We start from the raw sequence: 15205 nt of genomic DNA, 5'->3' as shown, positions 1-15205 counted from the left end.
ACAGAAAAAAAATTTAAAATATTAAAAAAATTTTTTTGAAATTAAATAATTCAATTTAAAAGAGGAAATCCCAAGAATAGAGTCCTATAGTAAACTTATAGGAAGCTTCCAAATTGTGCTCTCTCTCACCTCCCTTCTTCCCTTCCTCTATCTCATATGTAAAGAGACAAAAATCAGTTTGCATAACATCATATTACAATTTAGTATTTTGTAAGCTTTCAAATTGCAAAAAAAAAAAAAAAAATGTGACTCATTGTTATGTACAAATAATTGTATCTCTCAAAGTTATTTTAATTTGAATTTCCCTGATTATTAGTGATTTTGATAAAATTTTCAGGTTTTTTTTTTCTTGTGAGGCAGTTGGGGTTAAAAGACTTGCCCAGGGTCACATAGCTAAGAAATATTAAGTGTCTGAAGCTGGATTTGAACTCAAGTCTTCCTGACTCCAGGCCAGGTACTCTATCCACTCTGCCATCTAGCTCCCCTTAAGGTAGTTTTTTATAGTTTGTATTTTCCTACCAAGAAAACACATCAGGAAGAGATAAATTCCATCTGTAATAACTACAATAGTATAAAATACTTGGAAGTCTGTCAAATTACACACAGAAACTATATGAACACAGTTAAAAATATTCTTCACACATTAATTGCTCATAGGCCAACAGAGCCAATAAAATAAAATACAATGTAACTCTCAGAATTACTTTATAGGGCTAGAAAAAAAATATTCATTTGGAGGATAGTTTGTATTTTAATTTTGAAAACTATTCCTAGTCTTTGACCCCTGATCCAGTAGGGAATCGGTCCTGATCTTATTATAATTTGTGTTGATTCCTCAATTATTAAGACTTTTGTCAGAGATAATGAGAATATTTTCTTGGATTCTCTTTTTCTTCTGGTCCTAGATGCAGAGATTTTATTGGTACAAAAGCTTTTAAATTTTACATAATCTATTTTTTTCTTTTATGATCATTTATATCCTGTGTTTCATTAATATTTTTCTCTATTCATAATTGTGATTTTCAGATATGAGCTACTCAATTCTCACTTGTTTTATGACTTTTTATAGATTGTTTCCCCATTTGAAAGTCACTGTCTTAAGGTCTTACCTAAAATGTCCCTACCACTTTTCTGTGATTATATAATCTTGCAATTTATATAGTCAACAAGCATTCATTAGATGCTTACTGTGTGCTAGGCACCTGAAAGACCTCATTACCTGAAAGACCCTAGAGATTTTTCGGGGCATTCCCCTCCTATGGCAAAAGAGTAAACACTAGTTTCATGATGACTTGATTTTTAATGTCCTTTGATGTGAAACATAGCCAAAAGTTTCTTCAAGTCCACATAATATCCATTATTTTTCTGTTTAAGAACTTAAATATGATTATTAAAGCATTTAGTAAGTATTAATTACTTTACTGTTCTAGTTTGGTGTGGAAGTTTGGAGTCCCAGTCCAATTCCCAGTTTTCATGAGTTTCTGTGCTGTAGTTAGAATTCACAAAACAAAGTTTGTGGATAATCATTTCTATGTTTCTTCAGGGCTTCTGTGAGGAAGCTTTGAGAGAGTGCAGAAGTGTCAAACATGAGGCCCACAACTCTCTCAAGTATGGTGGAACCAGATTAAAATGCATTTGAAAAATATTTAGCAAAGTAAAAATACAATAATATATTGTTTGGATATGTCCAATTCTTTGTGACCTCATTTGTAACTGAGGCAAACAGAGTTAAATGACTTGCCCAGGGTCTGAGGTCATATTTGAATTCGGGAAGATGAATTTTCCTAATTCCAAGGCCGAGTCCTATCTACTGTGAACCTGGCAGCCCTCAGTAAAACACAGATAGTATTTACAGATTGTCATGTCCCCATCAAAGATCCTTATGGAGTAGTGGCTCCTGTTTCTAAGTTTAATGCCATTATAGTGAATCTTGGGGTTAGGTGCTGTCCCTGACACATATAGACTATGTGGCCCTCAATGACATCTCTTAACCTCTTTGTGCTTTAGGAAGAGGAGAGGCCAAACTGTCCTAGTAGTACCTTATCTGGGATTCCCCTATAAAAATGAAATTATAGATCTAGTTATCTTTCCTTGTAAGGTATAAGATATTGACCTGGACCTACTTTGCTAGCCTACTTTCTGGCTTCCTCGGTGATTCTTGTTGAATAAAGGGTCCCTTTTCTTAGGCATTTATGTTCTTGGGTTTATCAACACTAGAAAATCATGATTCTGATCTATTCCATTCACCTTAGGTTTTTTTTTAATCTACCATTTATATTATCAAAAAGTCCAATATAATCAAATTTCTTTATATCTCTGGACCTTTATTTCTCCAAATAAACTATCATTTTTAATTCTATAAAGCATCTCTTTTGCTAATATTAGTTTAGCATGCAATTTGAATAATCTAAGTATTTGAAAAAACTAAATTGTATACTAATACAGCTGTGAACCCTAGATTTTTGTGTAAAAATTGTTTTGTAGTGGCTTGTGTTTTGGCATATTACCAGATGTATAAAGCTGCATCTTATATTAATGAAGCTTCTTCTATCTCTTCCTCCTGGATTTTGCTAAAATTCAGAGACACTTAAAAAGTTTTTATAGATTTTATATCCTATGAACACTTTACTAATCCTATTCTGTTTTTTTTTGTACTTCAGCCTTGATTACTATATGTATCTATCCATGTATGGATCTCCATATACATACTTTTTATGCCAGAATTTTTCTTGGAAGTATTTGTATATAGCTGGGTGTGTGCCCGTGAGTACTTGAGTGCCAATCCTTTGTGTAAGCATTTGAATATCCTTTTAAGAATATTTTATTTAATCCCATTTCCATTTGTCTCTGGGTAGGTGTGTGTTTAGCTGTATGAGAATTATGAAAAGGCATGTGTTGATGTGTATAAATATGTGTTGCCTATGTAAACATTTCTTAAATTGACTTTTGCCTATTGCCAGTGGCCTTTTTTGGTTATGCTTATTTTTATACGTCATTAAAAATTTATGTTTGAGGGCATCACTTGGCAAATTTTCTACTCAATGAGGAATGAGGGAGTCAACATACATTGGTTCAAAAACAATTTTTGAATTAATTCAGGATTCAATAAGATTGTGCTAAAGATCAGTGACAATGTTATATATATCATGGATGGAAAAGTTATATTAGAACACAGGTTTTAGATGTTTTAAAAATTATTTCTGGTTCTAACATGCTATGCTTTTTTGTGATTATTAATAACATTGAAGTAGGCAATTGCTCTTGTTCATTAGGGCCAGTGATTGGGAACTGACTATGGCTGTAACAGAGTTGTGTTTGTTTTTAAAAAACATTAGCTGGACAAGAGTAAAGCTTCAGTCTTCTTCACAGATTTCCAGGATCTGTAGTATTGATACCCCCTAGTGCTTCCTACACAAAGATGATGCTAATGTGACCCCTGCCTTTAGTAAGTTACATGTGCTTTGAGGAGTAATTTCTTCCTTTTAATGGGGAAGGGTTTGTGATGATTCATCCACATTCTCTTATCCAGTCCCTTTGTCAATCAATCAATCAACAAGCATTTATTAAGCACCTACTATGTGCGAGGCACTGTACGAGGTGCTAGGGATACAAATACAAAAGTGAGATAGTCCTTGCACACAAGGAGCTTACATTCTACTGTGATCAATGATACAAAATTCTGAAGGCAGGGGTGCAGTGTGTAACATTATTTCAAGTCACCTAAGGATTAAACCTACAATCTTACTGTTAGTATCATGCTGCAACCAGTTGGATTAACTAGCCTAGATAGGATCACTTAAAAGTATTTGAATTGGTTTAGTAATTCAGGGTTTATTACAATTTTTAAACAAATTTAGACCTTTTAATTATCAGCTCACAGAGCCCTTATTTTAGTTTTATTGTATTCATTTGTCATTATTTTTAAAAGAAATGGTGACCCACCATTCCTCTTTTTTCTTTTGATTACTTTGGATAGGGCTGTGGATTTCTAATGGAATCCAGTAGATCTTGGATAAGTTGATTGTTGTGATTCAAGAATAATTGAGGCAAAGGCACATGTACAAAAATGATCACAGGTATGTATAAAGTGTGCATGCAGCCCATACTTTTAAGTATGCCCAGGACATTGGTAAGATTTCTATTATGAGATTTGGATTTTAGCTTTATCATGTTATTATTATGCTTATATGGCTTGTCTCCCAAACTATATGCTGCTAGGGGGTAACGAGCATGTCAGTTTTGGGGTGACTCCCTTAGGCACAATACTGTGCACATAGTAGATGAACAATAAATACTTGTTAATGGATGTTGTCGCTGAGGAATCAGAGTTCTAACAAAAGATTATTAAACTGAAAAAAGTACAGAGAAAATTGGGTCTCATTTGTTGAGTGATAATGTTGAGACTAGAACCCAGAGTTGCATGCACCAACTCCTTCTTGCTGGGTTCAGCATCAATAATTTTTAAAAGGGGAAGTTTGGGCATAAATGATTATATTCATTTTTTCCCCAATTTCTGAGAAGTTAAACATTCCAACAAAGAGAGATCTATTATGAAACTGTGTTCCCAAGAAAATTATTATTATTAGGGCTTCCAAACTTTCAGCTAATGTGGTGGAAATAGAACTGGAAAGGAATTGTTAGTGAAAGTTCCATTCTGATTGTAACTCACTAGTCTGCAATGCTGGGTCTGGATTAGAAGTAGATTCCAGAACCTCTTTCGCTGACAGCATTTAGCTCAGACTTTTTGGATCTAACAATTTAAAAATCTTTCAAATGAACTAATATTTACAAATCTTCTGATAAGCCTCTTCCACCAGTCTCTACTGGTGGAAAAACATCACCTACCTGCCCCACTGTTTCCTGCTCCTTCCTATGATAATTGCTGTAAAAAAAAAAAAAAAAAAAAAAAAAAAAAAGTCTTGTCTGAGTAAAAGAGTGGCCAGATTTCCCTTTCTCCTGCCAGAAGTTCCTTCCCATGCACACATATTATGTCTGAATTCTTTCCTTCATATTCTCTTACAGACTCAGAGTGCATAAAAGGAAGGTGAGGCTGGAAGAATACAAAGCCTTTTGCAGAATATAACTAAAGCTGTGAATTTTATTTGAACCTCAGTGTTTATATATAAAGGCTGATGGTGGGAAGGGAAGGTAAAAAGGAGCTATTAGTAATAGTCAGCCAGACTCTCCAGGAACTTTGATGGGGCTTAAGGAGCCATAAAAAGGGAGACATCTATTATAGGTAGCTTGACAAATGATTAGAGATCCATTGCTATTTCTTGCATGTTAATGATATGATCTGAGAATCCCATCCCCATCCTTAGCATGGGTCCATGTCTAATTTGTGTACATGAATGAGCTACAAGGTCAGTGCTGGTATAAGTTATTAACAGGTCAAGATTTCTATCACTAAGCAATTCCTATTTGGGAGAGAGAGAATTTCCCATGGGACTTTATAGTGGAATGTTAGGGTTTACTTGAATATTTCCAGTTCTGGTCCCAGATATCATGGTACTCTTTACATTGGTTATCCCTATTATTCCACTGGTATGGTCTTTGGTATGACATTTCATATGGTTGATCATAAGCATGACGATCTGTTTCTGACTCTGTTTCTATCTCTATTTCTGTTCCTATAGCATGTCGTGTCTGAATTTCAATCTCAGTCTCAGTCTCAGTTTCCGGCTCTAGATCAAACTCAAGTTCTGGCCCCAGATCCAGCTCGGCTTCGAAGTCTGTGTCCATCTCTGTCTCTAGCTCCACTCTTTCATTCAGGTCTTTCATATCCGGCTGAATATTTGGTTGATAGAGCGGTATGGTAATTTTCTCTTTCTTTGTTGATGATGAGCTTTCTCTACTCTGGTCAGAATGGCTCGACTTTCCCTTTAAGTTTTCAGGGTGAAATGCAAATAATTACTTGGATTATAGTTTTCAAATACATCCAACTTAATAGCTTAAGCAAAACACTTTAAAAAATACACAATAATTTGTTTGTTTGTTTTGGTTATTCCCTACAAAAGTAAAACAATGAGTTTCTTGCAAAGGACAATGTATTTTACCTTAGCTCTTCACCCTTATTGCTATTTACAGACATCTGGTTAATTGATCTTCCTGTGTAAAAGTCTCCCTTAGCTCCCTATCCAGTTTAGATCTCATAATTGCTCCCACATGACCAATAATGCTTTTGCTGTCTTTTAGAACCCATCTAACTCTTGTTTTATCAACTCCAAACTGTGTGAATCTTCACTTTCTGTTTTTTTCTAGTCTAGCTCCCAACTGGCCAAACATTTCTAGGGGGGAAAAGCCACGAGTAACTGTTCATTCCAGTTCTCTAATGACATTTGGGCTATCACTACTTCTCAGGAATCCTTTATCCACCACTTGTTTACTACATTCCCAGAGCCTGTTTCAAACTTTTTTATTCCTTTCAAGTTGTCAATCTTAAAATAGCTTCTTTATTTCTGGCATATAACTTTAATTTTTACTGGAAATTGAGTAGATATCAGTAGGGGAAATGGCTGAATAAGTTATGGTATAGGAATGGAATGTATTTCTATAAGAAGTTATGAGCAGACAGATTTCAGAAAAGCTTGGAAAGACTTGCATGAAGTGATGCTGAGTGAAGACAAAAGAGCCAAGAAAATATTGCATATAACAACAACAAGATTGTGTGATGATTAATTGTGATTGACTTGGCTCTTTTCAACAATGAGATGATTCAAGGCAGTTCCAATAGACTTGTGATGGAGTCTTCTGCATCCAGAGAGAGAACTTTAGAGACTGAATGTATATCAAAGCATAATATTTTCACCTTTTTTTTGGTGATGGTGTTTTATTTGCTTGTTTTTTCTTTTATTTTTTTCTCTTTTGATCTGATTTTTCTTGTGTACCATAATGAATGTAGAAATATATTTAGAAGAATTGTACATTTACCCTCTAATGGAGTACTTGCTGTTAATGGGAGAAGGGAGGGGGGAAAGAAGGAGAAAAAAAATCAGAACAGAAGATTTTGCAAAGGTGAATGTTGAAAACTATCTTTGAATGTATTTAGAAAAATAAAAAGCTATTACATAGGTTTACCTTTAATTTACTGAGAAACCATTTGACATGAGCTCCTTTAGCTTCCTTCTGTTTATATTTCAAAATTGTTTTTTGAGGAGGCTTCACAATTTTCCTTGACTACCTTTTTGCCTTCTCATATCTCTCTTTCTTCTCATATAAGCATACCCTAAAGTTTTATCCTTAGCCCTTATCTTTTTTGTCCCAAAACTTACTCTTTAATATTCAAAGTTTCTCATGACCTGGCCTACCTAAATTTCCAGCATTATCTATCACTACTTTTTTCTCTATATATTCTACTCTAGAAATGATTTCTTGCCATCCTTTGGATCTGTCCTATGCTTTCTTGACTCTGTACTTTTGTTCATATCAATCACTATGCATAGAATATGCTTTATCTTATCTTGGCCTATAGAAATCCCATTATACACCAAGCTTTCAGATGAGACAAGACTTTAAAATGTGTACTTTTAAAGATAGAAAGAGGACAATATAAAGAATGATGAATATAAATTAACTAAATGGGTTTTAGAATGAACTGAGGTTTTTAAAAAGGGAAAAGAAAAAGAACTTTCCTTTCAGAGAGGAAAAAAGTCCAAGGAGTTTATCAATACACTATTTGGAAAAAAAGTATAAAGTAAATGAAAAGAAGACATGGATCATACATGTAGAGCTAAAAGGGGACTCAAGAGAGTCACATCACACAAGTAGTAAGAAGTAGTGGAAGGATTCAAATCCAAGCCTTCCCCTCAGTATTTACACTGCCTCTTTAGAAAAAAACCAAAATTACTCAACTCTGATTTTGTTTTCCTCTTATCCATCAAAGAAAACAATCTTAAAATTGGAAAGGGAAACTAAATATACTTAACAGGGGAATAAAATCCTAAATAATGGGAGAATTTCGCAGACTGGCACAAAGGAACCTATAAATCTTGGTTATCTTAGAGGAATTTAGATAAATCCTAAACAGGGTCTATTTAGAGGCTGTCATGACTAGATATTTCTTTTAGATTGTGAGTTCCTTGAGGGCAGGGTTTGTCCTATGCCTTACTTTGTATGCTTTGTGTCTAACAAAGTATCGGCACAGAGTAGACACTTAATGTTTATTTATTCTAACTGAGATCTGGGGAACAGGTATAGAAAATGGAGTCAAGGAATCAGGACATGTAGAGCAAGAATCAGAGATTTAGTGTCTGATAAGGAAGACCTGAGTTCAAATCTGATCTCAAGACACTAGCCATGTGACCCTGGGCAAGTCATTGGAGAAGAAAATGGAAAAACCACTCTAATATCTTTGCCAAGAAACCCTCCCTGGACAATGTGGTTGTGATATGGTTTATGGGGCCACAGAGTTAGACAACTGGATGAAAGAAGAACATCTATCTATCTATCTATCTATCTACTTCCTTTCCTTCCTACCTACCTACCTACCTACCTACCTACTTATCTCCAGTTTTAACCTCTTTCTTGACCTCCAATTTCACATTTTCAGGTGCCTTTTAAACATCTTAAGGTGGATGTTCTATAGGGATCTCAAAGTTAACATGTTCAAAATTGCACTCAATACCTTTTCTCCATATTTCTGTTGAAGGGTACCTCCTAGTCATTCAGACTCATAACCTCACTCCATGTATAAAATTTGTTGTCAAGCTGTAAAGGGCTGAAACTCTTGAGTTCATGCACTGTGGTTTGGACAAGCAAGCACTTAAAGCTAATTACCAACTGGATAATACTCTATTAGCATTTGCTTGGAAAATGGCCCACCCCACCATTCTGTGCAGACTTGATCTGTTGGTGTATAGAGAGATAAGGAGGAGGAATAAGAGGGTGGAGTAAGACGAGTGAGGTGACTCTGAGCTGTAGAAGAAAGAGGAGATTCCTGTGTCTGCGAGCTCTCCTCTCCCTTTGATAAAGAATAAAAATCAAGGACTTTTGCGTATTCTGACTCGGGCTGATTTTAAACTATCCAGGATGCTAACACAGTCATCACATTTGGCGCCCAAACCTGGGACCAAGGACCCTACTTTCACTGAAGAAGTCCCTGGTGACCAGGAAATTGAGTGAATATTTTAATAGATAAACAGGGAACTTACTTTATTAAGGGCTAAACTAGTAACCTTTTCTAGCTGAAATGGGGCAGATGTTAGGAAAAGATTCTCCTCCATCCTCAGCCCACCCTTATCCCTGCTCTGAGAGGGGCGCTATAGAAAACATGCTTAACTTGATCAAGGGACAAGGCTTAATTGTAACTTGGGAACAGATGGCTAGACTCTTGGGTACATTAGAACACATGTACCCTTGGTTCTTAGAGGAAAAACAAATTACTCCAGATAAATGGAAGCTGGTAGGACAACAATTATGTGAATACTACAAATGATAAAGGTCTTTGTTCAATTTCCATCGAAGCATTCTATGTATACAACATAATACAGCTGGTCTTAAAGAATCCTGCAAGTTATAGAAAAAAGAAAAGTTCTAGGAACAGTCAGATGAGGAAGTGTGAGGAGAAAGAGGGAGACAAAGAATAGTTTAATGACCATATCCCCACAGGGCATGGAGATTTAAGTGAGGTTCAAGGGTAGTGATTTTCCATCCCACCAGGAAGCTTCAACCCTGCCTATGGAGCAGATAATTGACACAACCCCATCAACTCCACCTTCCAGAGGGTTACTGGAGGGAGGAGGAGAGGGGGAAGGGCAGTGATGCCACCAGCACCTCCCCCCAGCAACCACCCCCTCCTATGAGTAGATTGCAAAAGGCAGTACTTAAGGCCACAGAGAAAGGGAAGAATATAGGTGAATTAAAACTACATATATATCCTGTGATTCAACAATTTAACTCTTCAGGTCAAGAAAATAGAAGATATTCTCCTTTTGATATAGAAATCCTCAAAGACCTGAAAAAGGCTTGCACTCTTTATGGGGCTACATCAGCTTATGTTAAGATGTTATTACAGAATTTGGCTTATGAAATCTTAACCCCTAGGGACTGGAAATCTATAGCAAGGGTATCCCTAGAACCTGGACAAAACTTGTCCAGCTAGTGGCTTTTGGAGTATAGTGAACTCTGTAGGATACAAGCCCAACGAAATAGTCAAAGTGGAGTTAATAGTTCAATCACCTATGACCAACTAGCAGGTGTAGGTTCTTATGTAGACATCTCAGTACAGATTAATTACTCCATAGCAGCATATGAGCAAATTGCTGCTGCTGCTATCAAAGCATGGGCTTCTTTCCACAATAAAAGAGTGAGACCTTCATAAAAATTGCACATGGGTCAAATGAATCCTTTGCTGATTTTGTGGGACGTTTGAAGATAGCTATCATATGAATGAATGGTGAAAATACAGTAATAGACATTTTGATAAGGCAACTTGCTAAAGAAAATGCTAATGAGGTTTTTAGAAGAATTATACTAGGACTACGCAAGGATACTCCTTTAGATGAGATCATAAGACACTGTGCCACAGTGGGCACAAATATCTTTTATAGCCAGGCTATGATGCAGACTTTCCAAGATCCCAACATGGGAAGACAGGGTCCCTTCTAACAAGGGACTTCCAGAGAGACTCGTCAATGCTTTCAATACAGTAACGTAGGGCATCTGAAAGCTCAATGTTGGCATAGAGACAGAATGAGAAAACAGGATGGGAGAACAAGACCCAATACCCCATGTCCAAAATGCAAGAGGCTTCCATTGGGCCTCAGAATGTAGACTGATTCAGGGAAACAGGATGAGGGGCCCAGCCCCAGGGCCCCAGGCAAAAAATGCTTGGGGCATAATGGCAGCCAATGGTGCACCCAGAGAGTGCCTAGAAGTCCAATACCTAGACATGACCAATCAGCCAGGAAGCAATCTGTTGGGAGAAAGGGATTACACAATCAATCAGCCAGGAAGCAATCTGATGGGAGAAAGGGATTATAATTGGGGAGAATAGAGTTGTATGCAGCTGGGACAACTGAGATACCCCCTGGAGAAGTGAAATTTGTTCCTCTCCAGCCTATGGATCCCTTGCCTCCAGGCACAGTAGGCTTGACCATTTCATCTCCTAAGAGTACGTACAAAACAGTGTCCATCCATACACTGATGTGGGAAACTGGGGAATGTGTGTAGGTAATATCCCAGTCACTATTACAGGTAGACAATGTGTGACTTATCACCCAGGAGAAGTAGTAGCATCAGGTTTACTGATACAGACTCCTAATAAGCAATTTGGTGATAGTCACCCAGATTCTGACTCCAAGCAACAAAATCCAGGAATATACTAGACAGCAGCTGTGACAGCTGACTAACCTATGCTCACTATCTATATAAATGGCATACTATTAAAAGGATTGGTAGACACTGGTGCAGATCATACAGTCATTAAAGGTGCCAACTGGTCCACTTACTGGCCAAAGATTAAGGCAGACACCTACATGTCTGGTGTAGGAGCATCAATAACAGCTGAAATTAGTGCTGCCCTTATGAGATGGACTTTTGAAGGTAAAACAGGAGTTTTTACTCCTTTTATAGTTGAAAAAATCCCCATCAATGTGTGGGGAAGAGACATTTTATAACAATTAGGGTTAAAAATGAGTACTTCAGTTTTTTAGGCAGGGCTGCTGTTGAAGACCTGCCAACACTTTCACCTGTTCCTATCCAATGGAAAACTGATACACCAGTGTGGATAGAACAGTGGCCCTTAGCTAGCAATAAAATTCAGGGCTTATTAGATATAATACAGGAGCAACCAAGGACACGTACAATCTTCTCTAAGTTCTTGGAATTCCCCTGTATTTGTTGTAAAAAAGAAATCTGGAAAATGGAGGATGTTTACTGATTAAAGAAAGGTAAATGAACAGATGGAAACTATAGGAACTCTTCAGCCTGGGCTTCCATCTCCTACTCAAATGCCTAGAGAATGGCCTCTTTGGGTTATAGACATTAAGGATTGTTTCTATTCTATCCCTCTAGATAAGGAGGATATGAAAAGATTTGCTTTTTCAGTGCCCAGCGTTAACTTAGCTGAGCCTTATAAAAGATATGGACAGTTTTGCCACAGGGAATGAAAAACAGCTCTACTGTGTGTCAAATGTATGTTGCTGCTGCTCTTACTCCAGTAAGAAAAGCATTCCCAAAAAGTTATGCTATTAAATTACATGGATGATATATTGGGATGTGCACCTGAGGAACAAATGTTAGAAGCATGTCTACAAAAGACCATAGAAACACTAAGGAATTACAAATTATACATAGCACCAGAAAAAATTCAAAGACATGCTCCTTTTCAATATTTAGGATATGAAGTATACCCTAAGGTGCTTACAGTACAAAAACTGTCCTTAAGAACAGAGAAGCTAAACACCTTAAATGACTTTCAGAAATTGATAGGAGATATCCAATGGATGCATCCAATGTTAGGCTTAACTACCTATCAGTTACAACCATTATATGACATTTTAAGAGGAGACACTGCTTTAAACTCACCATACCAGCTTACAAAAGAAGCTCAGGAGGCTTTGAGGGAAGTTGAACTGGGTTTATCCAATGTGGTTGAAAGAGTTACTCAAAAACTCTTAGAAATATCAGTTTTTGCTACAAAAGAGGCACCCACAGCAGTCCTTCATCAAGGAGACAGTGTGATAGAGTGGGTGAACCTCCCAGCACAACCAGAACAAAGCCTTACTCCTTACCCAGTGCTTGTGGCTAGAATTTTATTAAAGGCCATTAAGTGAGCAGTACAATTATCTGGGATAAGACCTGACAAGACATACACCTTTTATACTAATACACAAATTAATGTGTGCTGTGAAACCATTCCAGAGTGGCAAATTTTATTAGCCATGACTCCAAATTTTACACATGGGTCTCCATTAAAGATAACCAGACTATTACATAATTGGTGATAGATTCTTGAAGAAAAGGTTTCTAAAGTTCCTCTTAAAGGACCAATTATCTTTACAGATGTATCCAAACATAATATTTGTGCTGTATACTCTCATGACTTAACTATAAAGAGAGTAGTCAGAACTCCTTTTCAGTCCACTCAGCAGAATGAATTGTATGCAATCATTCTAGCTCTTACTTATTATCCAGGAGATGTAAATATAATATCTGATTTGGCTTATTCAGTAGGTGTGGTACAAAGAATTGCCACAGTCCAAATAAAATTTGTAGCCTCTTAATATATATCAGCTTTTTAAGGAACTTCAAGAGCAAGTGAAAAAGCATCCAGGTAAGATTTCACTCTCATAGTGGACTTCCAGGGCCTATTTTTGATGGCAATTCAAAGGCAGATAGCCTTCTAACTATATTAGTCAATACTCCTTTATTTCAAGAAGCCCAGGAATCTCATTCTAAATATCATCAGGCTGCTTGAGCTTTACTTTTACAATTTGGAGTAACAAGAGAGGAAGCTAGGAGCATAGTAAAAGTCTGTACAACTTGCCTTCCTTTCCACGCTCCTATGCTCCCTCCAGGGAAGAACCCTTGTGGTTTGAGACCCAATGAAATTTGGAAAATGGATGTGACTCATTATAAATCTTTTGGTCGCCTGTCTTTTATCCATGTTGTGGTAGACACCTTTTCAGGATTCACTTCTGCAATAGCAGCAGCAAAAGAGACAGCCCGAGTGGTCACTGATTCCTTATACAAGCATTTGCAATCATGGGTGTGCCACAAGCAATAAAAACAGATAATGGACCTGCATATACTTCCAAACATTTTGCACACTTTTTTGCACAGTATAAGATTTTACACACCACTGGCATACCCTTTAATCCTCAAGGACAGGCAATAGTAGAGAGGAGAAACAGAGACATTAAGACACTCCTCCAAAAACAAAAGAAAGGGGGAGCCACAGGTAATCCTAGAGAACTTCTAAATCTAGTCCTTTATACTATTAACTTCTTGATTTTTGACAAAGATGCACTGGCTCCAGCAGACAGATTTTATAACCCACTAGAAGGGCAGTGTCCAGTGTGAGCAGCTCCACTATCTTTAGATAATTGCCAGGTGATGTGGAGAGACCCAGAAAATGGTGAATGGAAGGGACCAGATAGGTAAACTGCTTGGCGGAGAGGGTTTGCTTGTATCTCTACAAGTGGAGAAGGAATCAGATGGGTGCCAATGAGCGAATACGCCTTGTCCATCAGAGAGAGATGTAGCAGACCCTTGAAATGAAGGAGAAGACCCAAGAAACACTGGGTGGTTCTGTTGCTGACTGTGCCCACCACTGAAAGAGCATGGCAGTTATGGCGTTTGAATCATGGAATTCAAAAATTGTAGGACTTGAAAACCTTCAGGAATCATTGGATTCTCTGAGACATGATAAGACTGTTGCAGGACTTCAAAATCTGCAGGAATCATTGGATTCTCTAACACATAAAAAGACTGTTGCAGGACTTCAAAAACTTGAGGGGATCATTGGATTCCCTGGAATGTGAAGCAATTCACAATAGATAGGTTTTACACTATTTCTTGGCTGCTAAAGGAAGCGTATGTGTGATTGTTATTTACATACCCTCCTTCTAGGACTTCTGGAAATCTTTTACAATACTATGTTGATTTATATTGTTTGGAAATCTTTTACAATACCATGTTGATTTATATTGTTTGTTATACCACTACTTGCATGTACAATTCATGTTTGTTGCACCACATTGAGCCTGCACTGGTTGTGGGGAGAGTCATCACTAATAGCCTATGCGTAATTGCTATGCGCTTGTGTAATACCTCCTATGCTGATCGGTTTGTGCACACCTGTTTCTAATAAGATCCTTCAGTCCAGAAAACCACTAGTAATCCCCACTTCCCTTTGGTGCTTTTCATCTCCCATCCCAAGAAGTCAGGGGGAGCGTGATCACCTCCCTTCACCTCCCTGAGAAGTCAGGGATGGCGTGACTACCTGTGTTCTAAAACAAAAGAAAGCAGGAGATGTAAAGGGCTGAAACTCTTGAGTTCATGTATTGAGGTTTGGACAAGCAAATCCTTAAGGCTAATTACCAATTGGACAACACTCTATTAGCATTTGCTTGGAAAATGGCCCACCCCACCACTCTGGGCATCTCAATCTGTTGGTGTATATAGAGATGAGAAGGAGGGATAAGAGGGTAGAGTAGGACAAGTGAGGTGACTCTGAGCGGTAGAAGAAAGAGGAGATTTCTGT

At 37.3% G+C, this 15205-nt stretch overlaps 1 protein-coding gene across 10 annotated transcripts in view; it reads right to left on the bottom strand.

The window, feature by feature from the left end:
- SLC26A8 (solute carrier family 26 member 8) overlaps positions 1-15205 on the bottom strand; it is a 210295-nt gene that overhangs the window by 56315 nt on the left and 138775 nt on the right. For 7 of the 10 annotated variants that reach the window (XM_031964981.1, XM_031964985.1, XM_031964984.1 and 4 more), the window contains one exon: positions 1727-5880. The exons of 1 other annotated variant lie outside the window; for it this stretch is intronic. In XM_031964981.1, coding sequence (XP_031820841.1) covers positions 5464-5880 — 417 coding nt within the window. In that variant the 3' untranslated portion in view covers positions 1727-5463. Of the gene's footprint in view, positions 1-1725; positions 5881-15205 lie in introns of those variants that run through there. 2 more of the 10 variants (XM_031964987.1, XM_023502933.2) reach the window with 1 other exon arrangement.

The sequence above is a fragment of the Sarcophilus harrisii genome, chromosome 4, assembly GCF_902635505.1.
Source record: "Sarcophilus harrisii chromosome 4, mSarHar1.11, whole genome shotgun sequence".
NCBI classification, from domain to species: Eukaryota; Metazoa; Chordata; class Mammalia; order Dasyuromorphia; family Dasyuridae; genus Sarcophilus; species Sarcophilus harrisii.
Note: the sequence above shows the minus strand (reverse complement) of the source record. Positions and strands in the feature narration are given on the sequence as shown.